This window comes from Anabrus simplex, chromosome 2 (genome assembly GCF_040414725.1).
Source record: "Anabrus simplex isolate iqAnaSimp1 chromosome 2, ASM4041472v1, whole genome shotgun sequence".
Classification (NCBI taxonomy): domain Eukaryota; kingdom Metazoa; phylum Arthropoda; class Insecta; order Orthoptera; family Tettigoniidae; genus Anabrus; species Anabrus simplex.
The window spans coordinates 3,478,235-3,503,760 of record NC_090266.1 but is presented as its reverse complement, the minus strand read 5'-3'; the positions used below and the strand labels follow the sequence as shown (position 1 = coordinate 3,503,760).

At 41.3% G+C, this 25,526-nt stretch overlaps 1 protein-coding gene across 1 annotated transcript in view; it reads right to left on the bottom strand.

Annotated features, from left to right (window-relative positions):
* LOC136863901 (dynein beta chain, ciliary-like) overlaps positions 1 to 25,526 on the bottom strand; it is a 5,220,903-nt gene that overhangs the window by 3,969,185 nt on the left and 1,226,192 nt on the right. Inside the window, exon 20 of the mRNA XM_068226514.1 lies at positions 3,989 to 4,171. Within this exon, the coding sequence (XP_068082615.1) occupies positions 3,989 to 4,171 (183 nt within the window). The remainder of the gene's footprint in view (positions 1 to 3,988; positions 4,172 to 25,526) is intronic.

The window sequence follows — 25,526 nt, the reverse complement described above, 5'->3', positions numbered from 1 at the left end:
TGATCTGCATTTAGGATAGTCGCCCATGAAGCAGATTACTTTTCTTCAATAATTGCAATGAAATTGGAAGTTCATTAAACATTTTCTTTGGTAAGTTACTCCAATCCCTAACTCCCCTTCCTATAAACGAATATTTTATCAAATATTCCCTTCCCAATTCCAAATTTGTAATCATATTGTGATCTTCCCTAATTTTAAAGACACAACTCAATCATATTCGTTTACTCATGTCATTCCACGCATCTCTCCACTCGGAGCGTACCACTTAGTCGAGCAGCTCGTCTCCTTTCTCCCAAGTCTTCCCGGCCCAAACTTTTCATCATTTTTGTAACGCTACTCTTTTGTCGTAAATCACCAGAAAAAATCGAGCTGTTTATCTTTGCATCTTCTCCAGTTATTGAATAAACTAACCCTGGCGAGGGTCCCATACACCGGAGCCATACTCTGGTTGCGGTCTTCCCCAAAACTTATATTCCCTCTCCTTTGCAATCTTACCACAAGCCATAAATACCCTCATAACCATGTGCAGAAATCTGTACCCCATTTATTTGACTTATGTGACTATGTGATTTGTGTGAAGATCTTTTCTTACATTAACACCTATGTACTTACAGTGATCCCAAAAAGGGACTTCTCCTACTTGCGAAGCTCACAACCTGACTTTTAACCATTGTCCATCTCACAACTTTATCAGATCATTTTACAGTTGCTCACCATCTTGTAACTTATGTATTACGCTATACAGAAACATCTTTCGCAAAAAGCCTTATCTCTGATTTTTTTGTTTACTCATATCATTTATATATATAACGAAACATAGGCCTACAGGACCAATAATACCACGTTGAGGAATTCCCCTGTTTAGTATTACAGGATCAGATAAAGCTTCGCCTGCTCTTATTCTCGGAGTTCAATTTTCTAGAAATGTATCCAACCATTCAGTCACTCTTTTGTCTAGTCCATTTGCACACATTTTTGACAGTAGTCAATCCACCTCCACGTACGCTAAGTCCAGCTGCTGACACACCCAGTCCACCCGGTCGGTAAAAGCATTCGCCCGCCGTAGAGGTACATCCTTCCGTCGCACTGCCCCTATGTATGATCTTCGCATTCATAAATTTTCTTAAGTGCACTCGCAGGTTCCTTTATACAGAGTACTGACATCTTTCATCTAAGATCATTGGTCCCTGCATGAAGTACTAACACTTGCCTATCTTCACTCTCTTCCACTCTTTCAACCTGCTGAGACAACTGCTCAATTCTTGTCGCCGGAAAACACTGTACGTTTTTACCAGTCCTACGTGAAATATCACCACTCCAGTGTATCATCGGTCCACCGATGTTCAGTACGTCTCGTGAATTTTTAACAATTAAATCACTCACCTCTCCTGATTTAACTGCAGGAATAGAGTCTAGTTCTGCTTCCTTGTTCCTGGTTAGGATATTTTTTACCGGATATTTTTTACCTGTGCTTTCATTCGTTCTTCGAATTGTGCAGGCTTCCTTCGTATGTCCTCTGTTGTCACATATCTTGCCTTGATTGATTCCCTCTTATTTTCCACAGTGTCATAAATTGTACAAAACCAAATGTTGCCTGGACAATTTTCTTTCTCCTCCTTAGGACTGCCGAAGCAGAAACCACTGTAAACACATCACACACTTCATTTTTAAGTTCTTGCTACAATTTGAAAACTTAATTGCCGTCTTTGCTGTGGGAGCCTGAACATCACATTGTTCAAGTGGGTTGTATTTGCAAAGGTAAATTTTTATTCTTAGGAAGAGGATTTATGGATTTGAAGAATTTACTAAGGGTGATTTTTGATAAATATATGAACTACTTTAAGGAAGCGCTAGATAAACAACTAATAGGAAATCTGCGACCTGGAGGACTGACCTAAATGCAGATCACTGGTGAATTATGTAACAAAAAGGGGGTGATTCGAGTCGGGAAATTGGATGATCAATCGTGTTACAAAGCGGGAAAAATAATGATTATACGTTGGTGTACCCATAAATGTGTGTATAATAGGTAACGAGATTCTTGCTCTCCATGCAAAGAATTATATTACGATTTAGAAACACGCCATTATTTCTATACTACAAGGGAACTTTCACGATAGCATGATATTAAGAGTCAAAAGGTGTCAATTTTCTTCATAAAAATTGCCATAGAAATGCACATCAATTTCCTTCACAGGCAGAATCCAGTGAAAGTTCAGATAACCACACCATCATATGATAGTAACAGTCATTAGAATAATTAATGGTGAAGAACACTATCGATGGCCAGGAAAGTATTTATTATTTTAACGGCGTGAAGGGGTGTAATTTACATTTTGTCCTACATTGTCACTATTCCACAGTTCATTCCTCTGAGATTATTAAAACGAACCCTTGTAATTGTATTAACCCATTAAAGCCCAATGTCACCTTCAGGTGACACGTAACAACATGTCCTCCCTTGAACTTTTCTGCCTGTTGGAAGTATTTAAAGAAAGGTCTTATAGTTCGAAATGGACCATTTTTGTACTCGCCGCTTGGACTGGTCACTCAGCTCTCGCTCTTGTAAAAGAGGAAATAGACTGGATTTAAGTATAGAAGCAACTGCAAGTTATTATAGTAGAGAAAGGGTGTGATAAATAATAATTTTTGAATTTTATGTATGTAAATAGCTTAAAGATTCAGTAATGAAAGCTATCATTCTTAATTTAAGGACATGTTATTGCCGTCACATAAGGTAGGCCCTTTGTCCAGGTTCACTTCATGTTTTCTTCCTCTTTTCATCCTAACAGAGGATGAGGGTAGATGTCACTAACAATGCACCCCATATAGATGTTACTATGTTCCCTCCAAATGGTCGACATTTTACGGATGAGGAAAGTGGCATTGAAGCAACTAATTCAGTCGATGTCAATCCCCTTCCTGGTAGAATGTTGAGGAAGATAGTGGAAATAAATGTGATATCAGCACATGATGTTGCGCCAATACCATGTAAAGAAATGTAGCAGGCACCTGGTCTTTATAGGACAAATAAACCAGCATCTTCTAAGAAAAAATACAATACGTTGTGGGCAGCTTCAGTGGAGAATTTTATTTTCCAATTGGGTGAGATGACGTGCGTGAGGAACTTTCTGAATATGACGGACCGTAACTGTCTCCACTTCTGTGTTTTGAGTTACTATTCATTGAAGAAAAAGAATCTCATTATGAAAATATCAATGCATTACGGTCTGCACAGGAGTGATGTGCTAGACGTAAATTCAGATGGTATAAGGGTTTGTATGGCTGTACTATTGTTAATTGGCTATATGTATTTGCAAAACACAAGAATGTTTTGAGAATTAAAATCAGGTGTTTTCAATAACTTAGTTTCCAACAGCATGAGAAGAAATAAATTTCCAGAAATTCATCAGTATTTGCATCTTTCAGATAATATGAATTCCTCCCCCCCAAAGACAAATTCCGCAAGGTATGAGAATACTTACAACTTCTACATCAAAACTTTGGTCAGTAATTTGAGGAAATCTATTCGTCATCTTGCAGTGGATGAAGCAATGGTTCCCTATTAGAGTCGTCACAAAACCAAGCAACATATCCACGGAAAACCTCTACGGTTCGGCCATAAACTGAGGTCAATTGCTACGCGAGTTGGTTACCTCATAGGCCTTGATTTCTACCAAGGATCTAAATCGGCTCAGTGTAAATATGCGCGGGGGACAGCAGTTGTCCTCGCAGGCTACGAACTCTAACTATACTGGCATGTAACCTACACATGTATTTTGCTTGCGGATCACGTTTCCTGTAGATTTTTTAATTTTGCATTCTTTTTCGTAATGTACCTAAAATAACCTGAAAGAAATACAAATATTTATTTCGTACATTGCGTCGGGTTTTGACGGGTTGCATATAAACACAATAGAAATAATACAAATTGAGATGAACTGTGAATTATTATGATACATCACTTGATAAGAGAATTCAGTATTACCTGTTCACTGTAAGCTGGCAACTTCGGTGGACTCAACGGAATTTCAGATCCTGGTTCTGACATATTTTCAATCTCCGTGGGCGTTAGTTGTCTCCCATAATCTAGAAATTGCTGAAGGTACATTTCGCGGTCATCCATCCACAAATATGAATATCTCTTGAATTGTATGCTGAAATCAATCGCCTGTTAAAACATTGTACGATTAGAAATGAAGGTTTCTTGATGCAGAAAATAAATCTGTACCTAAGTTATTTTAAAACAATATTGAGATGCTCTGCCTTCTGAACGCATTTACAAGTTCCACATCCCAAACACACTGGCTTTTATTGGACAAATTTCCCTCCGGATTTCTTAGAATTTTAAATTTCATAATCGCATAACAAAATGTCATTATCATTTCATTCCTGTACCAGCGTGAAATGAGGAATGAACCTTACAACATTATTTGTATTTAGGGAATACCACTGCATATTACACCAGACTTCCGGTATCCCGGTATTGTGACCTCCCTGCTACTTGCGATTATCAGGAGCAATCATGACTGGCCATTAATAAATTAATTCATTTATTAGTGCCTTTTTCATGAGGCCCTCTCTTACACTTAACCATATTCTGATTACAATCTAAAGTAAAATATTTAGGACTAAAGACATTAGAAGGAATAAAATGAATTAAATAATAAATAATTTAGTATCAAGAATAATTTAAGTTAAATTTAAGACTTGAAGTATATATGCAACAATTAATATCATCAAATTTGAGAATGAGAAATTATGAATGACACGAAGATACATGGGGTACGGCCTTGGATAAGGCAAACCTCCTGAATAGAGGAACAATTTGCTGTAGATCAGTGCAGATGATATAGATATAGTGGCAAAACTCGAAAGGCAATGGAAGGGACATTCATCGCCCTTGAACAGACCAGTAGGAAAATGGGACTGAACATCAACCAGCAGAGAACTAAATATATAGCTGCTGGGAAAGCCACCCTCAATAACCGTGGGCAATTACATCTTTGAGAGAGTTGAGCAGTTTGATCGACAGTCACCTACTCAAATGATATTATTCAGAGATTAGTAGCAGGCAACAGAACCTATTTTGCTCTAACAAGGCTCTTGACCCATACCACTACACTAACCATCTATAACACACTTAAAAGACCTGTGCTTACATGTGCCTCAGAAACTTGGCCATTAACTGGAATGCTCGGCCCAGTCTGTCAAAGGGGACGTACAAGATTTATAAAGACTGAGGTGGACCGGGCATGAGGGATGCGGAAGTACCTAACATACATTATCATTATAGACTGTTATGCCTTTCAGCGTTCAGTCTGCAAGCCTCTGTGAATTTACTGAACGTCGCCACAATCCTCGATTTGCAACTAGTGTTGTGGCCTCATTTAGTTCTATACCTATTATCTTTAAATCGTTAGATACCGAGTCTAACCATCGTCGTCTTGGTCTCACTCTACTTCTCTTACCCTCCATAATAGAGTCCATTATTCTCCTAGGTAACCTATCCTCCTCCATTCGCCTCACATGACCCCACCACCGAAGCCGGTTTATGCGTACAGCTTCATCCATCGAGTTCATTCCTAAATTAGCCTTTATCTCCTCATTCCGAGTACCCTCCTGCCATTGTTACCACCTGTTTGTACCAGCAATCATTCTTGCTACTTTCATGTCTGTTACTTCTAACTTATGAATAAGATATCCTGAGTCCACCCAGCTTTCGCTCCTGTAAAGCAAAGTTGGTCTGAAAACAGACCGATGTAAAGATAGTTTCGTCTGGGAGCTGACTTCCTTTTTACAGAATACTGCTGATCGCAACTGTGAGCTCACTGCATTAGCTTTACTACACCTTGATACAATCTCACTTACTATATTACCATCCTGGGAGAACACACAACCTAAATACTTGAAATTATCCACCTGTTCTAGCTTTGTATCATCAATCTGACATTTAATTCCATTGAATTTCTTACCTACTGACATCAATTTAGTCTTCGAGAGGCTAATTTTCATACCATACTCATTGCACCTATTGTCAAGTTCCAAGATATTAGACTGCAGGCCTTCGGCACAGTCTGCCATTAAGACCAAGTCGTCAGCACAGGCCAAACTGCTTACTACATTTCCACCTAACTGAATCCCTCCCTGCCATTTTATACCTTTCAGCAGATGATCCATGTAAACTACGAACAGCAAAGGTGAAAGATTACAGCCTTGTCTAACGCCTGCAAGTACCCTGAACCAAGAACTTATTCTACCATCGATTTTCACTGAAGCCCAATTGTCAACATAAATGCCTTTGATTGATTTTAATAATCTACCTTTAATTCCATGTGGTTCATGTCTGTGGGTTACTGTAGTCACGTCCTAGTTCGTGAACCATGGGCAACTGCTGAGTGGCCTAGTAAGTGGTCCTGAGAGTCAGGATACCAGTTGCTATGGAATGGGAGTGGGCATCTCGGACATATTCTGAGTGGTGGCCCTCCTTGTGCTCAGGCGGCTAGGACTATACAATTCACCGGTGGTCCATAACCCGTTAGAGGAGAGATCCTCACTTGGACTATGTGCAAGTAGGGTAGAATCCTGCTTCATGAATTTACCGAGCTCAGAACACTTTAAGGAAGTACCTAAAAAGATATTAAATGGAAATCCAGAGGGACACAGAGGAAGAACCAGACGGATGAATGGATCTAGTGAAGGTATGGGCTATAGGAATTGGAAAGTTTTAGCTTTGGATTGTTGAAGAGGCCAAGGTTCACAATGAACTGTAGAGCCATAGAAGAAGAAGAATAAACATAGTAATAAAACTAATTACTGCGATAAATCAAAATATTTAGTTCTTGAAAATACTGTATTCTAAGAAATAAATAAATTAGAAACACAATTAATAATACGAGGGCTCTAAATAAAGTCTGGCACTCTGAGGAGATAGCGTTATTGTCGATGAGTAGTGTGCATTTGACGGGCATCTGTTGAGGGTGATTTAGCTGTGTTGTGTCGACCTGAACACGTTTTATACAGGTGATAAGTGTTCGTGGATTAAAATCGAGGTTACCCGTGGCAAAAATTCCATCAGAATGTGATCGAGGATTACGTGAAGCCTGCGGTGAAAATGCAAGGCGTTTTGTGCAGGTCGGAATGAGACTGCGGCACACGTCGACTGTAGCACATCGTGACGAAACCTCGGATCATGGACCAACATTCACACTTAATTTCAAGTCTTATTTCTTAGAATTTCATATCTTTCTCCCCAACATCACCCATTTGAGGGAAAAATATCAAACTTTGTGTACAGTTCATCATTTTCCGTATTTTTCCTCAGAATCTCATAACCTTTGCTCCTAAAATCACCTATTTTTAGTAAAAATATGAAGAAAAAACCGGGTCCTGAACCAATATCAACTTTTAACCATTCACACATAATTTTGCAAATTTTTCTCAGAATTTCATATCTTATCCCCCATGAACACACATCTTTAGGAAAAATATAAAAAGTTAATATTTCTAAGAAATTTAAAAAATGAAAAATAACGCCAAAAAGTTTAGGAAAAGTAATTAAAAATTAGAAATTTTAGTAAAAATTCACAAAAGTTAATATTTCTATAAAATTAAAAAATAAAGTAACAATTAGTTTTTCCGAAAGGTAGTTGAAACCTTAGTACTTGATAGCATAGCGCAGTGCTTTTCATACCTTTCTGAGGTAGTTGAAACCTTGGTATTTGATAGCATAGTGCAGTGCTTTTCATACCTTTCTGAGGTAGTTGAAATCTTGGTATTTGATAGCATAGTGCAGTGCTTTTCTTACCTTTCTGAGGTAGTTGAAATCTTGGTATTTGATAGCATAGTGCAGAGCGTTTCTTACCTTTCTGAGGTAGTTGAAACCTTGGTATTTGATAGCATAGTGCAGAGCGTTTCTTTTCTATATGAGGTAGTTGAAACATGGTAACCGTAAGCAAAGAAAGGTGCTTTTATTACCTGTCTGGTTGACAATTATATATCATAATTTTATTTACCAAATGGATTTAAGTTCAATTAAAAGCATTAAATAGTTTGTATATATACTCCATTTTCCTTTTAATTAAGAAAGTGGAGCTATTTTGAATCAGGAAATGGCTCGCTGACAACAGATAACAGCTTCAACCGCAGATTTATAATGGCCGCCAGCAACTCAATGGCTACTGAAATCTTATGGATATTTCAGAAAATGCAGTTGTGCTGCGATCTATTAGTGAAATAATGTAATGTTTTGATCAGCGCCCTCTTCAGAGGAATGTTTAGGACTATATCAGTTTCAATACTAAATGTATCTTAATAAATCCGTTGTTTTAATATTGTTTCCTATCCTCTTCAATAGCTCAGTTGGTTGAGGCAGGAATCTGTTGGTTTCCGTACTTTAATATATATGGCATCTATATGTTGAAGTTCGCATCCAATAGATCCAGTAAATATGAGCACTTGTTAGGATTATGTAGGTTGCGAATGCGAATATTAGGATGCAAAAATGGCTAATTGGTAGGAAAGCGAATGAATGAGCAGTGGCTGAGCTAATAGCTCTTCCGAATAAACATAAGTTCATTCTGGATAGATGCAAAAGATTAGTAGAGCGAATGAGACAGGATAAAGCGTGCGTGGAGATTACCGAAAATCTCATTTTTTCCTTACAGCCGCTCAATTTCTTAACTCTTCCGGTAGGCCACATACGTACTGCGCTCGCATATCAGCTAATTACAAAAGAGGAGGTTGGGAGAATCACAATCTCTGTTAGTACAAAAGTGAATACATTATTATCACTTATGTGTAATATTATTATTATTATTATTACTATTATTATTATTATTATTATTATTATTATTATTATTATTATTATTATTATTATTTAAGAAATGAAAAGAAACAATAACTAACTCAAGAAATTCTTTCAACTTTTTCCCGACTGACAGAGCAAATGCAACACCAAGGAGGAGTGGTTCGAAAGGGATGAAAGTTGGGGAAAAAACAAAGACGGCACGGACGAATAATTGATGTTTATTTCAAACCGATATGCAGGTTACACAATGCGCACGGCATCGACTCAGTAGGATGTAGGACCACCGCGAGCGGCGATGCACGCAGAAACACGTCGAGGTACAGAGTAAATAAGAGTGCGGATGGTGTCCTGAGGGACGGTTCTCCATTCTCTGTCAACCATTTGCCACAGTTGGTCGTCCGTACGAGGCTGGGGCAGAGTTTGCAAACGCCGTCCAATGAGATCCCACACGTGTTCGATTGGTGAGAGATCCGGAGAGTACGCTGGCCACGGAAGCATCTGTACACCTCGTAGAGCCTGTTGGGAGATGCGAGCAGTGTGTGGGCGGGCATTATCCTGCTGAAACAGAGCATTAGGCAGCCCCTGAAGGTACGGGAGTGCCACCGGCCGCAGCACATGCTGCACGTAGCGGTGGGCAATTAACGTGCCTTGAATACGCACTAGAGGTGACGTGGAATCATACGCAATAGCGCCGCAAACATGATGCCGCGTTGTCTAGCGGTAGGGCGCTCCACAGTTACTGCCGGATTTGACTTTTCTCCACGCCGACGCCAGTAGTATAATAAGCGGGTTCGGCGGCCACCGCCACCGTAGGCTCCCAGAGGCCACCTGCACCACCACAACACCCAGAGGCCTCCCAGATGCCTCCTCCTCCACCACCACCACAGCCAGACGCCTCCCAGAGGTCTCCTCCACCACCCGCGGGACATTTGAATTTGTAAACAAAGCCACGTGCTTTTTGACAGCCACGTGCTTTTTGACAGACAACAACGCATCGCTAACCTCAGTACTGCCATCTTGCAGGGCCTAAACCTCAGTAGTACCAACTTAACCTAATTAGCGTGAGATAAACAAAGCCACGTGCTTCTTTGACAGCTGTCATCCGCCATCTTTAAACTACAGAGCACCGTGCTGCCCTCTTTATCGCAGTAGCTGCAAATACGTCACCAGTCATCCGCAGTGCTACCATCTTGGCGGGAATAAACCTTAGTGCCACCCACATAACTTCACTAGCGTGAGATAAACAAATCCACGTGCAGCTGTCATCCGCCATCTTTAAACTATAGAGCGCAGTGCTGCCCTCTTTAGCTCCTTACCTTTGAAATGTGGTACGGCACAGCTGTCATCCGCCATCTTGCATCCGAAAGCTCAGTGCTGCACTCTTTAGCTAGATACCTTTGAAATGTAGTGGCGGTAATTTGAGAAATTCTTTATGCTCTTGTTTGTAAACAAATACACGTGCAGCTGCCATCCGCCATCTTTAATCCATAGAGCACCGTGCTGCCTTCTTTAGCTACTTACCTTTGAAATGTGGTACGTCACAGCTGTCATCCGCCATCTTGAATCGCAAACCTCAGTGCTGCACTCTTTAGCTAGATACCTTTGAAATGTAGTGGCGGCAAATTGAAAAATTCTTTATGCTCTTGTTTGGAAACAAACCTATTCGCTTTTTTTGACAGCTATCATCCGCCATCTTTAATCCAGGGAGCACCGTGCTGCCCTCTATGTGGGGGTGGAAAATTCTACGCGCTCTTGTTTGGAAACAAACCCATATGCTTTTCTGACAGCTGTCAACCGCCAGAGAGCACCGTGCTGCCCTCTTTATGCCGGTGGCAAATTCCACGTGCTTTACAAACTCACGTGCTTTTTTGACACCTGTCATCCGCCATCTTGCATCACAAACCTCAGTGCTGCACTCTTTAGCTAGATACCTTTGAAATGTAGTGGCGGTAATTTGAGAAATTCTTTATGCTCTTGTTTGTAAACAAATACTCGTGCAGCTGCCATCCGCCATCTTTAATGCATAGAGCACCGTGCTGCCCTTTTTAGCTACTTAACTTTGGAATGTGGTACGTCACAGCTGTCATCCGCCATCTTGCATCGCTAACCTCAGTGCTGCACTCTTTAGCTAGATACCTTGAAATGTAGTGGCGGAAATTTGAAAAATTCTTTATGCTCTTGTTTGGAAACATACCTATGCGCTTTTCTGACAGCTATCATCTGCCATCTTTAATCCAGAGAGCACCGTGCTGCCCTCTATGTGGGGGTGGTAAATTCTACGCGTTCTTGTTTGGAAACAAACCCATGTGCTTTTCTGACAGCTGTCAACCGCCAGGGAGCACCGTGCTGCCCTCCTTATGCCGGTGGAAAATTCCACGTGCTTTACAAACTCACGTGCTTTTTTGACAGCTGTCATCCGCCATCTTGCATCACAAACCTCAGTGCTGCACTTTTTAGCTAGATACCTTTGAAATGTGGCGGCGGCAAATTCAACGTGCTCTTGTTTAGTAAACAAAGCCACGTGCTTTTTTGACAGCTATCATCCGCCATCTTTAATCAATAGAGCACTGTTCTGCTATCATGCGGGTAATTTCGTCAGCTGTCATCCACCATCTTTAATCTACAGAGCGCCGTGCTGCTCTCTGTAGTAGCGGGCAATTTGAAAAGTTCTGTTACTTGTCATCCGTCATCTTTAATCAACAAAGCTTCGTACTGCTATCTTTAGCTACATACATTTAACATGTGGTGGCGGATAATTTGAAAAAAACCTTCCGTTAGCTATCATCCGCCATCTTTATTCAACAGAGCATCGTGCTGCTACTCTAGCTACATACATTTAACATGTGGTGACGGTAATTTGAAATTCTATCTAGATGCCATCTTTAATCAACAGAGCACCGTGCTGCTATCCCTTTGAATTGTGGTGACGGATAATTTGAAATTCCGTTAGCTATCATCATTAAACATTAGTGCATTCGCTAAGCTAACCTCTCATCTACTATCTTGAAGGAGACTATACGACACCTCCTCTACCTCCCGCTCTTCCTCCTCCTCCTCCAGCTCCTCCCCTACCACCCCCGCCGCCTCATCCTGCTCCTCTGTCAAGGCATAACTTTATCGAACTCGCATCGCGAAGGCAAGAGTGTGCAGCGATATGCATGTTTAGACTTGCGGATTACGAAAGAAACATAACAATACTTGAATCGAACACTGCACTCGATGTCGTTAACTTCAACATGTGATTAAAACATTGTCTGGTGTGTTCAGAACACCACATAAGTAGAATCGAACGCTGTACTTAAAACAACATGTTAGGGGATACCTTTGTTCTAAGAAGATCAGATTGAAACATAACAAGACTAGAATCGAACACTGCACTCAATGTCGTTAACCTTAACATGTGATCAGAACATTGATTGACGTGTTCAGATCACTAAACAAGTAGAACCGAACACTGTACAACATGTTAGGGGATACATTTGTTCTAAGAAAATTAGATTGCAAAATAACAAGAGTAGAATCGAACACTACACTCGATGTCGTTAACCTTAACATGTGATCAGAACATTGATCGATGGGTTCAAATCACTAAACAAGTAGAACCGAACACTGTACAACATGTCAGGGGATATCTTTGTTCTAAGAAAATTAGATTGAAACATAACAAGACTAGAACCGAACACTGTACAACATGTTAGGGGATACCTTTGTTCTAAGAAGATCAGATTGAAACATAACAAGACTAGAACTGAACACTGCACTCGATGTCGTTAACCTTAACGTGTGATCAGAACATTGATTGATGTGTTCAGATCACGAAACAAGTAGAACCGAACACTGTACAACATGTTAGGGGATACCTTTGTTCTAAGAAAATTAGATTGAAACATAACAAGACTAGAATCGAACACTGCACTCGATGTCGTTAACCTTAACATGTAATCCGATACAACATGTTAGGGGATACCTTTGTTCTAAGAAAATTAGATTGAAACATAGCAAGACTAGAATCGAACACTGTAAGAACATTGTTTGATGTGTTCAGAGCAAAAGTACAACGTCAATGATTTACCTAGTGTAAAAATCAAAAACGCACACTGTGCACAAATCGCATAGCTATCTCGCCTATCACTTGCCTAGTATGAAAATCAAAAACACACTGTGCACATATCGCATAGCTAACTCGGCAACACTTCAAATAAAATAAATAAATAAATAAATAAATAAATAAATAAATAAATAAATAAATAAATAAATAAATAAATAAATAAATAAATAAATAAATAAATAAATAAATAAATAAATAAATAAATAAATAAATAAAAATCTATACCGCGTAGCTAACTCGTTCATCGCACCGCTAAGACGCTTAGTAATTGCGAATACACTGATATATCTCATACGAAAATCAAGAAAGCACACTGCGTAGCCAACTCGCTCGGGTCACTCGCTTAGTAATTGCAACACGACTAGAACACTGATACACGTTACTCTTTTTTTTCTCGAAACACATACACACACGGATAAGAATGTTGCGAGATAGTACATATATACATATTTTTTTTAAATAGAGGGGTGAAATGTCATACACATGTTGTCTCCTCCAAATTGTAAGACGAAATAGACGCAGTACTGCGAGTTTCCGCTATAGCTGGCGAACGGAAGTAGCACGATATCTCAGCAAAAAAATACGCGGGAACTTGCATACACGCAAGTCAGACACAATGATGGATACCGCGATTCAAATCCTGGCAACTTTTGCCGTCAGGAAAGGCATCCGGCTAGATCATGTTATGACGATCGCGCAGGTCCCTCGCCTAGCATTTGCAATTTTTTACGGCTTCCGACAGTAGGAGTTCGAACCGCTATCTTCCGAAGTAGAGAGAATTATTGAAGGGTGTTGAGGGTGATTCATTTGTCGGATGGAGGTGATAAGCCTTGTGCAGGCTTCTTCAGTAGGAGTAGGCTATGTGCCGGTACGAGGATATCTGGTTATAAAACCCGCTACAACAAATTTATCGCGAATACTGCGATTTAAAATCCTAGTCAGGACGGGTAACCGGTCGCAAAACTATGGTGTATGATCTAAGAGGCGGGGTGTGCAAAAAAGCCAGCATTAAGTAAGGGCTGTTGATGGGGACGTTAAACCTTATGCAGACTCCTTCGAAAATGATTGTGAGTACAAGAGTGTTGAGGGTGATTCATTTGTCGGATGGAGGCGTTAGGCTGCGTGCAGGCTTCTTCGGTAGGAGTAGGCTATGTACCAGCACTGGGTTTTACCCTCTCCCTACTGTAGTATATTACTTTCTTAGGTAGTTTCGGGGGCATGTAAAAAGCCAGCATTAAGTAAGGGCTGTTGATGGGGGCGTTAAACCTTGTGCAGACTCCTTCGAAAATGATTATGAGTATAAGATGTTGAGGGTGATTTGTCTATCGGATGGAGGCGTTAAGCCTTGTGCAGGCTTCTTCGGTAGGGGTAGTCTATGTGCCGGCACAAGGTTTTACCCTCTCCCTACGGTAGCATATTACATTCTTAGGTAGTTTCGAGGGCGTGCAAAAAGCCAGCATTATGTAAGGGCTGTTGAAGGAGGGGTGTTAAACCTTGTACAGGCTCCTTCAACAGGAGTAGCCTACATGCCGGCGTCGTGCAGGCTCTTTCGATAGGAGTGGGCTATATGCTGGCACTATGTTTTAACCTCTCCGTACAATCATGATATTTTATGTTAGGAACTTACACGAGCTAAATGCTACACAGAGCTAAGACGACGTTCCGTGAGTTACAAGTGGCTTATCAGCACACAGTGTCTTCGTTCAAGGTTACTTCAGCCGGAAGATGAGGGTACAATTTCAGCCAACACATACATTCCGCACGTCGCTGTGAATGACTGCGCCGATACAACTTCAAAGATCGTGTTCTATGCAGTAGAACAAAAAATGTAACCCATAACCCGTTCCTAAAGCTTAAAACTGTAAATGTTTGAAGCTCCTGTTTTTACTGCTAGATGTGGTTCCTAACGTAGCAGGGCCGGGATTAAAAATATGTTTTAAAGCCGAGTGCCTCCTCCTGACGCAGGAGTTTATATCGCAAGAATTTGTTTTACGACCGGTTGCCCTTCCTGACGCGAGATGTTAAATCACAAGAATCCGTTCTACAACAGGGTGCCCATCTAGGATTTTAAAAAGCAGTATCTAGCCTCTTACATCATACACTATTGTTTTACGGTACGGCCGGTTGCCCTTCCTAACGCGAGATTATAAATCACAAGAATCTCTCTTACAACTGGATGCCCTCCTAGGATTTTAAATAGCAGTATCTAGCCTCTTACATCATACACTATTGTTTTCGACCGGTTGCCCTTCCTGACGTCAAAGAACTGGGATTAAGAATCTGTTTTACAACTAGTTGCCCTTTCTAACACGAGAATCGGGGATTTACAGCTAGATGCTCTTCTTAGATTTTAAATCGCTGTATGACGAACTATTGTTTTACAGCCGGATGCCCTTCCTGACGCAAAACTAAGATTTTAAATCTCAAGAATTTGTTTTAAGACTAGTTGCCCTTCCTGACGCAAAACTGGCAGTATCTAGCCTCTTACATCATACACTATTGTTTTCGACCGGTTGCCCTTTCTGACGTCAAAGAACTCGGATTAAGGATCTGTTTTACAACTAGTTACCCTTTCTAACATGAGAATCGGGGATTTACAGCTAGATGCACTTCTTAGTGCAGGAACTAAGATTTTTAATCGCTGTATCACGAACTATTGTTTTACAGCCGGATGCCCTTCCTGACGCAAAACTAAGATTTTAAATCGCAAGAATTAGTTTTAAGACTAGTTGCCCTTCCTGACGCAAAACTGGCAGTATCTAGCCTCTTATATCATACACTATTGTTTTCGACCGGTTGCCCTTCCTGATGTCAAAGAACTGGGTTTAAGAATCTGTTTTACAACTAGTTACCCTTTCTAACACGAGAATCGGGGATTTACAGCTAGATGCTCTTCTTAGTGCAGGAACTAAGATTTTTAATCGCTGTATCACGAACTATTGTTTTACAGCCGGATGCCCTTCCTGACGCAAAAATAAGATTTTAAATCGCAAGAATTTGATTTAAGACTAGTTGCCCTTCCTGACGCAAAACTGGCAGTATCTAGCCTCTTACATCATACACTATTGTTTTCGACCGGTTGCCCTTCCTGACGTCAAAGAACTCGGATTAAGAATCTGTTTTACAACTACTTACACTTTCTAACGCGAGAATCGGGGATTTACAGCTAGATGCACTTCTTAGATTTTAAATCGCTGTATCACGAACTATTGTTTTACAGCCGGATGCCCTTCCTGACGCAAAACTAAGAATTTAAATCGCAAGAATTTGTTTTAAGACTAGTTGCCGTTACTGACGCAAAACTGGCAGTATCTAGCCTCTTACATCATACACTATTGTTTTCGACCGGTTGCCCTTCCTGACGTCAGAGAACTGGGATTAAGAATCTGTTTTACAACTAGATGCTCTTTTTAACACGAGAATCGGGGTTTTAAAGCTAGATGCTCTTCTTAGTGCAGGAACTAAGATTTTAAATCGCTGTATAATGAACTACTGTTTTACAGCCGGATGGCCTTCCTGACGCAAAACTAAGATTTTAAATCGCAAGAATTTGTTTTAAGACTAGTTGCCCTTCCTGACGCAAAACTGGCAGTATCTAGCCTCTTATATCATACATTATTGTTTTCGACCGGTTGCCCTTCCTGACGTCAAAGAACTGGGATTAAGAATGTTTTGCAAAAAGTTGATCTTTCTAACATGAGAATTGGGGATTTACAGCTAGATTCTCGCCGGATGCCCTTCCTGACGGCATAAGTTGCCAGGATTTGAATCGCGGTATCCATCATTGTGTCTGACTTGCGTGTATGCAAGCTCCCGCGTATTTGTTTGCTGAGATATCATGCTACTTCCGTTCGCCAGCTATAGCGGAAACTCTCAGTACTGCGTCTATTTCGTCTTTCAACTTGGAGGAGACAATATGTGTATGAAATTTCACCCCCCTATTTAAAAAAAAACTTGTAAGTATGTAGTATCTCGCAACATTCTTATCCGTGTGTGTATGTGTTTCGAGAAAAAAAAGAGTAACGTGTATCAGTGTTCCAGTCGTGTTGCAATTACTAAGCGAATGACCCGAGCGAGTTGGTTACGCAGTGTGCTTTCTTGATTTTCGTATGAGATATATCAGTGTATTTGCAATTACTAAGCGTCTTAGCAGTGCGATGAACGAGTTAGCTACGCGGTAAAGATTTTTAGTTTTTATTTTCGTACTAAGCAAATCATTTGAAGTGTTGCCGAGTTAGCTATGCGATATGTGCACAGTGTGTTTTTGATTTTCATATTAGGCAAGTGATAGGCGAGATAGCTATGCGATTTGTGCACAGTGTGTGTTTTTGATTTTTACACTAGGTAAATCATTGAAGTTGTACTTTTGCTCTGAACACATCAAACAATGTTCTTACAGTGTTCGAATCTAGTCTTGCTATGTTTCAATCTAATTTTCTTACAACAAAGGTATCCCCTAACATGTTGTATCGGATCACATGTTGAGGTTAACGACATCGAGTGCAGTGTTCGATTCTAGTCTTGTTATGTTTCAATCTAATTTTCTTAGAACAAAGGTATCCCCTAACATGTTTTATCGAGTACAGTGTTCGGTTCTAGTCATGTTATGTTTCAATCTAATTTTCTTAGAACAAAGATATCCCCCGACTTGTTGTACAGTGTTCGGTTCTACTTGTTTAGTGATCTGAACACGTCAATCAATGTTCTGATCACATGTTAAGGTTAACGACATCGAGTGCAGTGTTCGATTCTAGTCTTGTTATGTTTCAATCTGATCTTCTTAGAACAAAGGTATCCCCTAACATGTTGTATTAAGTACAGCGTTCGATTCTACTTATGTAGTGTTCTGAACACACCAGACAATGTTTTAATCACATGTTGAAGTTAACGACATCGAGTGCAGTGTTCGATTCAAGTCTTGTTATGTTTCTTTCGTAATCCGCAAGTCTAAATTTGCATATCGCTGCACACTCTTGCCTTCGCGATGCGTGTTCGATAAAGTTATGCCTTGACAGAGGAGGAGGAGGAGGCGGCGGGGGTGGTAGGGGAGGAGGAGGAGGAGGAAGAGCGGGAGGTAGAGGAGGTGTCGTATAGTCTCCTTCAAGATAGTAGATGAGAGATTAGGTTAGCGAATGCACTAATGTTTAATGATGATAGCTAACGGAATTTCAAATTATCCGTCACCACAATTCAAAGGGATAGCAGCACGGTGCTCTGTTGATTAAAGATGGCATCTAGATAGAATTTCAAATTGCCGTCACCACATGTTAAATGTATGTAGCTAGAGATAGCAGCACGATGCTCTGTTAAATAAGGATGGCGGATGATAGCTAACGGAAGGTTTTTTTTTTTCAAATTATCCGCCACCACATGTTAAATGTATGTAGCTAAAGATAGCAGTATGAAGCTTTGTTTATTAAAGATGACGGATGACAAGTAACAGAACTTTTCAAATTGCCCGCTACTACAGAGAGCAGCACGGCGCTCTGTAGATTAAAGATGGTGGATGACAGCTGACGAAATTACCCGCATGTTAGAAGCACAGTGCTCTATTGATTAAAGATGGCGGATGATAGCTGTCAAAAAGCACGTGGCTTTGTTTACTAAACAAGAGCACGTGGAATTTGCCGCCACCACATTTCAAAGGTATCTAGCTAAAGAGTGCAGCGCTGAGGTTTGTGATGCAAGATGGCGGATGACAGCTGTCAAAAATGCACGTGAGTTTGTAAAGCACGTGGAATTTGCCACCGGCATAAAGAGGGCAGCACGGTGCTCTCTGGCGGTTGACAGCTGTCAGAAAAGCACATGGGTTTGTTTCCAAACAAGAGCGCGTAGAATTTACCACCCCCACATAGAGGGCAGCACGGTGCTCTCTGGATTAAAGATGGCGGATGATAGCTGTCAAAAAAAGCGCATAGTTTTTTTCCAAACAAGAGCATAAAGAATTTTTCAAATTGCCGCCACCACATTTCAAAGGTATCTAGCTAAAGAGTGCAGCACTGAGGTTTGCGATGCAAGATGGCGGATGACAGCTGTGACGTACCACATTTCAAAGGTAAGTAGCTAAAGAGGGCAGCACGGTGCTCTCTGGTTTAAAGATGGCGGATGACAGCTGCACGTGGATTTGTTTCCAAACAAGAGCATAAAGAATTTCTCAAATTGCCGCCACTACATTTCAAAGGTATCTAGCTAAGGAGTGCAGCACTGAGCTTTGCGATGCAAGATGGCGGATGACAGCTGTGACGTACCACATTTCAGAGGTAAGTAGCTAAATAGGGCAGCACGGTGCTCTCTGGATTAAATATGGCGGATGGCAGCTGCACGTGGATTTGTTTACAAACAAGAGCATAAAGAATTTCTCAAATTGCCGCCACTACATTTCAAAGGTATCTAGCTAAAGAGTGCAGCACTGAGGTTTGCGATGCAAGATGGCGGATGACAGCTGTGACGTACCACATTTCAAAGGTAAGTAGCTAAAGAGGGCAGCACTGCGCTCTATAGGTTAAATATGGCGGATGACAGCTGCACGTGGATTTGTTTATCTCACGCTAGTGAGGTTAAGTTGGTAGCACTAAGGTTTAGGCCCGCCAAGATGGTAGCACTGCGGATGACAGGTGACGAATTTGCAGCTACTGCGTTAAAGAGGGCAGCACGGTGCTCTGTAGTTTAAAGATGGCGGATGACATCTGTCAAAAAAGCACGTGGATTTGTTTATCTCACGCTAGTTAGGTTAAGTTGGTACTACTGAGGTTTAGGCCCGTCAAGATGGCAGTACTGAGGTTAGCGATGCGTTGTTGTCGATGACAGCTGTCAAAAAGCACGTGGCTTTGTTTACAAATTCAAATTTCCGCGGCTGGTGGAGGAGACCTCTGGGAGGCCTCTGGCTGTGGTGGTGGTGGTGGAGGAGGCATCTGGGAGGCCTCTGGCTGTGGTGGTGGTGGAGGTGCCCTCTGGGAGCCTGCGGTGGCGGTGGCCGCCGAACCCGCTTATTATACTACTGACGCCACACTCGTCTGCGGTGACTATCACTGACAGAACAGAAGCGTGACTCATCGGAGAACACGACGTTCCGCCTTTCCCTCATCCAAATCGCTCTAGCCCGGCACCATGCCAGGCGTGCACGTCTATGCTGTGGAGTCAATGGTAGTCTTCTGAGCGGACGACGGGAGTGCAGGCCTCCTTCAACCAATCGACGGGACATTGTTCTGGTCGATATTGTACAGCCAGGGTGTCTTGCACATGCTGAAGAATGGCGGTTGACGTGGCGTGCAGGGCTGCCACCGCTTGGCGGCGGATGCGCCGATCCTCGCGTGCTGACGTCACTCGTGCTGCGCCTGGACCCCTCGCACGTGCCACATATCCCTGCGCCAAACATCTCCGCCAGAGGCGCTGCACCGTGGACACATCCCTATGGGTATCGGCTGCGATTTGACGAAGCGACCAACCTGCCCTTCTCAGCCCGATCACCATACCCCTCGTAAAGTCCTCTGTCTGCTGGAAATGCCTCCGTTGACGGCGGCCTGGCATTCTTAGCTATACACGTGTCCTGTGGCACACAACAACACGTTCTAGAATGACTGTCGGCTGAGAAATCACGGTACGAAGTGGGCCATTCGCGAACGCCTTGTCCCATTTATCGTTCGCTTCGTGCGCAGCACAGCGGCGCATTTCACATCATGAGCATACCTCAGTGACGTCAGTCTACCCTGCAATTGGCATAAAGTTCTGACCACTCCTTCTTGGTGTTGCATTTGCTCTGTCAGTCAGTGTATTAAAAATTTCATTTCTATTCCTTGTTTAACATACATACATACATACATACATACATACATACATGATGTGACCGTACCGGCACAATTAGTATTTATTTCAAGTGATATGCTTGGTTAGAAAGCAGGCAGCGAGCTCTCTTTGTGTGGATGTTGGGAGTATCATCAGGTTGTGCAATAAGACGCCCGCCAGAGAGGCGCCCTCACCCACCCACTGGGTGGCTTAAAGAATCCCCGAACTAGGCCCACGTCATAGAAGAAGCAGGAGAAGAACACTATTTAGCGACTCCATATTGGAAAACAAATGCCAGCGTACAGCGATGCCAAAGCGATCGGGCTAAATTTAATGCATTTTCGGCGTAAATAAGGCTTGATTAGCAAAACTGCACCCGTCAGAGCAGTGTGCTGAATTTTGTTGGAATTATAAAGTCAGGAGTTCTGATAGAAAATACTCTCCAAGCGAAAGGCGTTGGTAAACAACTTATATAACTCCGTTAGCGTACGTACGCCTAGTGAAAAACCAGATGCCTTCGGGGACTCCACACTTCCCCTCCAAGTTGATAAATTAATTACTGCAGATCCGCCGAACATATTCAACTCCGCATATCATAGCGTACTTGTGCATAACCAAGTCACACAATCTAGCGTATTGCAAATTTCGACAGGCTGGTTTATCCAGGAGCAGTCGAAATAAGAGTGGGGGTTGATCTCGCTAGCCGCCCCTACTGCCGGGTCAAGTATAAGTTTTTGCAGTCCCAGGAAGCTGCAGCATTCGTTGAGGAGCTTTCGACGGGAAACGACGGCCGGTCCGCTATCGAATTACCGCTCCATTGTATACTGTGTGAACAAAGCAGGAGTGAAATCTTTCAGTTTTTTCGATTATAATTTGTGATAGGCAACAGAAGATTACGGTAATGAGATGTACTTAAGATCTCGGTTGCAAAGTAGACTAAGACTTCGTGAAATATGAAGTAGGATTTGGTCTAACAACTACTTGATAGTACGCAGAATTTCTGTAGGACAACAAAGAACTGTATAAATCTACGCTGTTTTCGGAACAAAGCGCAGGTCAGATTATTAACTGAGTAATAGGCAGTGAGAAGTGTTCCTGAACTATCAAAACATACAAAAGATAGGGATAGAAAATTCTGCATCATGCGGATGCTGGGAATGCCCAGCGTAACAGTGCGATTGGGGTAGACTAGCTGAAAGTAGCCGGTATATTCATCTCCATGTAACTGTCAGTGGGTAAACAACGAAGTAATAGGAGTGAATGGTGACACGTGAGCAAGAAATCGATAAATTGTGTAAATTACAATCTAATTTCAGTGATCCGTGTGCTACTAAAATGGATTACACGAGACAAGATATGGAACTTCTGAACTCCAGGACTCCAGGATCCGGTGCCATGGAGTAATCCAACATGGGTAGGCCTCCGGAACCTCCGGATGGGGCCGAAGACATCAACCGTTCAGTACAAAGTTTTGTTTCTTTTCCAATGCTAGTATTTCCCTTTGTAAATAACAGTCATGAGGTATAGGGTTATTAATAACATGGATTATATAGGCAAAATCCGCTTAAGAATGGTCGGGAATCCTTTTATTCATTTTGGTTTTAATTAATTAGATATGGGAAGGGAGTGATCCTATGTTAGTGTATAGAGTATGGGACCCCTTTTTAGTGGCTATATTTGCATGTTATCATATTTTGTTTATTTAGTGCTGAGAAGGAATTGAGGGGGAAAAGGTGTAGAATGCTATGTAGATTAATGATGTAGATCTCATCTGAGCAATTGCCTAAGTTACGCAGGGATTAGCGAGGTGACAGAGTCATCAACAAGTGCCCGTATAAAAAGGAAGGCTTGGGCTAGAATCAGCACTATGTTCGTAAAGATAGAGTTCGTTGAATGGTAATATAAGTTTGGCTGTAACTCAAGATGTTCAAGGAATGACGTGCCGAGGTTTGAACTCCTGTCCCCCACTACACTAATGAGGTCTGTTAGTGTTTTTGGCAGGATTTAATAATTTTAATTAATTTTGATTATTATTATTATTATTTTCTTAATGTAACTTGATCAGTGTTTTGATACCGATACATTTCAAGCAAAAGGTTAGAGGATTATTATTATTATTATTATTGTTATTATTATTATTATTATTATTATTATTATTATTTTACCGAAGGTATTTTTATTGATGATTTATACCGATAGATTTCGAGCAATAGGGTAGTATCTGATAGGTACACACTCTCGCCTCAGAGGCGGAGAAATAGGAATATTGCTGTGGTCAGTGGCTGACGGAGGGTGGACTTTTGGAAGGAGAGAAGATACGAGTCGAACTCCAGACCTCCAGAGATATGAGAGAATGAAATGTGAATTAACGGTCGAATTTGAGAAATGAGCCGTGGTAGAGTGTCGGCCTCCGGATCCCAAGATAGCGGGTTCAAACCCGGCAGAGGTAGTCGGATTTTTGAAGGGCGGAAAAAAGTCCATTCGACACTCCATGTCGTACGATGTCGGCATGTAAAAGATCTCTGGTGATACATTTGGTATTTACCCGACAAAATTAATTAAATCTCAGCCATAGACGCCCAAGAGAGATCCGGTTTACTCTAGGTCCGCTAGATGGCAGACAGAGTAAACCGGAACGTCGAAATTGACGAGCAGACAGCCAGATGGCGTCAAATCGAAATGTCTGCAAACGGTAGCTGAGGCCATACGATTATTATTTATTATTTTACTGAAGGTATGTGGGCTGGCCCGAGCATTGAATGAAATGTGCCAGTTTTCTAATGAATTAATTTGATGGACACAGAAAGAAAAATCCTAGCGGGAAGCAGGTTGAATAGTGTCTTTAGTCTCCGGACCGTGGGACAAGTGTCAGCCGTGAATTTATGGCTGAGAGGGGGAGAATCTGGAACAGGGAGGAATAGATACAAGCAGAAAGGTTGGTCGGACCAACAGTCTGTTTTCTTTTGAGAATAAAGACAGCAAGTTCTTTAATTGCCACGCCGTAGACCATGACCCACAGAGCAATATAGATGTTTATTTTTGTTATGACTGTTCGATACATGATTAGATTAATTAGGGCTTGATTACAGTACCCTGGATGGAGACGACCAGAGTCTCAGGTTCAAACCTCGTGTGAGCACAGCAGGGATCAACAGCTCGCTAAGACAGCGGGTTACAACGGGTTAATTACAGCCATTGTCTTTATTGATACATGTGTTTGATATATTTCTTTTCCAGGAAGTGTTTTGTTTACTTATAATCGATGTCGATTTGAATCTAGACTTCGTGAAAGTCCACTGGTAGTGATTGCAAATGATAATTCGTTGTTCAAGTCTGTCAAATTTTATATGGAAGACTTGAGTCCATTTTTTTATTTTCCTTCTCCGTGTTTTAGTGACGGATTTCTGATATGGTCAGAATGTTCGGATTAATTATGTTTTAATATTTACTTTATTGATTCCTAGAGTTAGCCGACCATTCAAAAAAAAAAGCGGACAGTTTTCTTTTGTGTAAATAGAGTCAAATGTGTAATACGGGATTCATTCCCATGGAATACTCGCATTGGGGGGGAAAATGGCTTGTTTTGTTTTTGTGAATATGGTAGGGTCATTTTATTGTGTATGTCTTACTCAGTGGTTTATGGTAACCGGGTGATAGAACGCACAAAACAATCGCGATAATACACAAAACAATTTGTGTAGCATACATCCAAACTAATGTAATAGTTATGTAAGCAATATAGGACACAGGCAATTCAAAGTGATAGTATGTGAAAAAGTGAGATCATATTAACAACCTCTCGGTTATTCTCTGTTTTGGTAGAGAGGGATATGGATATTAACATCTGTGTCAAAAGGGAAAATTTATTGGATTAGAGAAAGTACCAGTTAACGTTGCCGTCCACATAGATTTTGGTCTGTGGAATGTGGAGGTAACATCTGATGTCAATGGCAGCCCGGATTTTTCCGCTCCTAAAATAAGTGATTGCTTATATCAATTGTGTAAGAAGTATCAAGAGTGTATGTAAATTTTGTATATTTCACCGAATGAATAGTAAATTGTTCTAAACGATTTTCATGCCTATCTATACCGAAAAACATGCATCCAGAATCCTCTTCCGTTCATTGTAGGCCTTCAAGATAGTTTATGTTTGATAGCCTCTATATGCCGCAAACGGTCTTCGGCCCTGAGGAGTCCGTGTTCAGACCTCAGGAACGGGAGAGTAGCTGTGATCTAGCTGAGTCGTATGGCCGATAACTTCTCATGTGAGTGGATTAAGTATACAATCCCAATGAGGAGAAATCGGCACAGACCAAAAAGATCCCTTGACTATCGAGTTCCGTGGAGCATGGTCCCATGTGTTCGTGACCCGAAATGGTTGGTTTGTTGTCACATGGTCCCATGAGTCATGGGGGACGGTGGGAAAGGTTCCAATACATACATACATTATCATTATTGCTCTTATGATTTTCAGCGTTCAGTCTGCAAGCGTCTGTAAATTTATCAAACGTCGCAACAAACCTCGATTTGCAACTAGTATTGTGGCCTCATTTAGTTCTATACCTCTGATTTTTAATCGTTAGAAACTGAGTATAACCATCGTCGTCTTGGTATATCTCTACTTCTCTTACCTTCCATAACAGAGTCCATTATTCTCCTAGGTAACCTATCCTCCTCCATTCGCCTCACATGACCCCACCACCGAAGCCGGTTTATTCGAACAGCTTCATCCATCGAGTTCATTCCTAAATTAGCCTTTATCTCCTCATTCCGAGTACCCTCCTGCCATTGTTACCACCTGTTTGTACCAGCAATCATTCTCGCTAC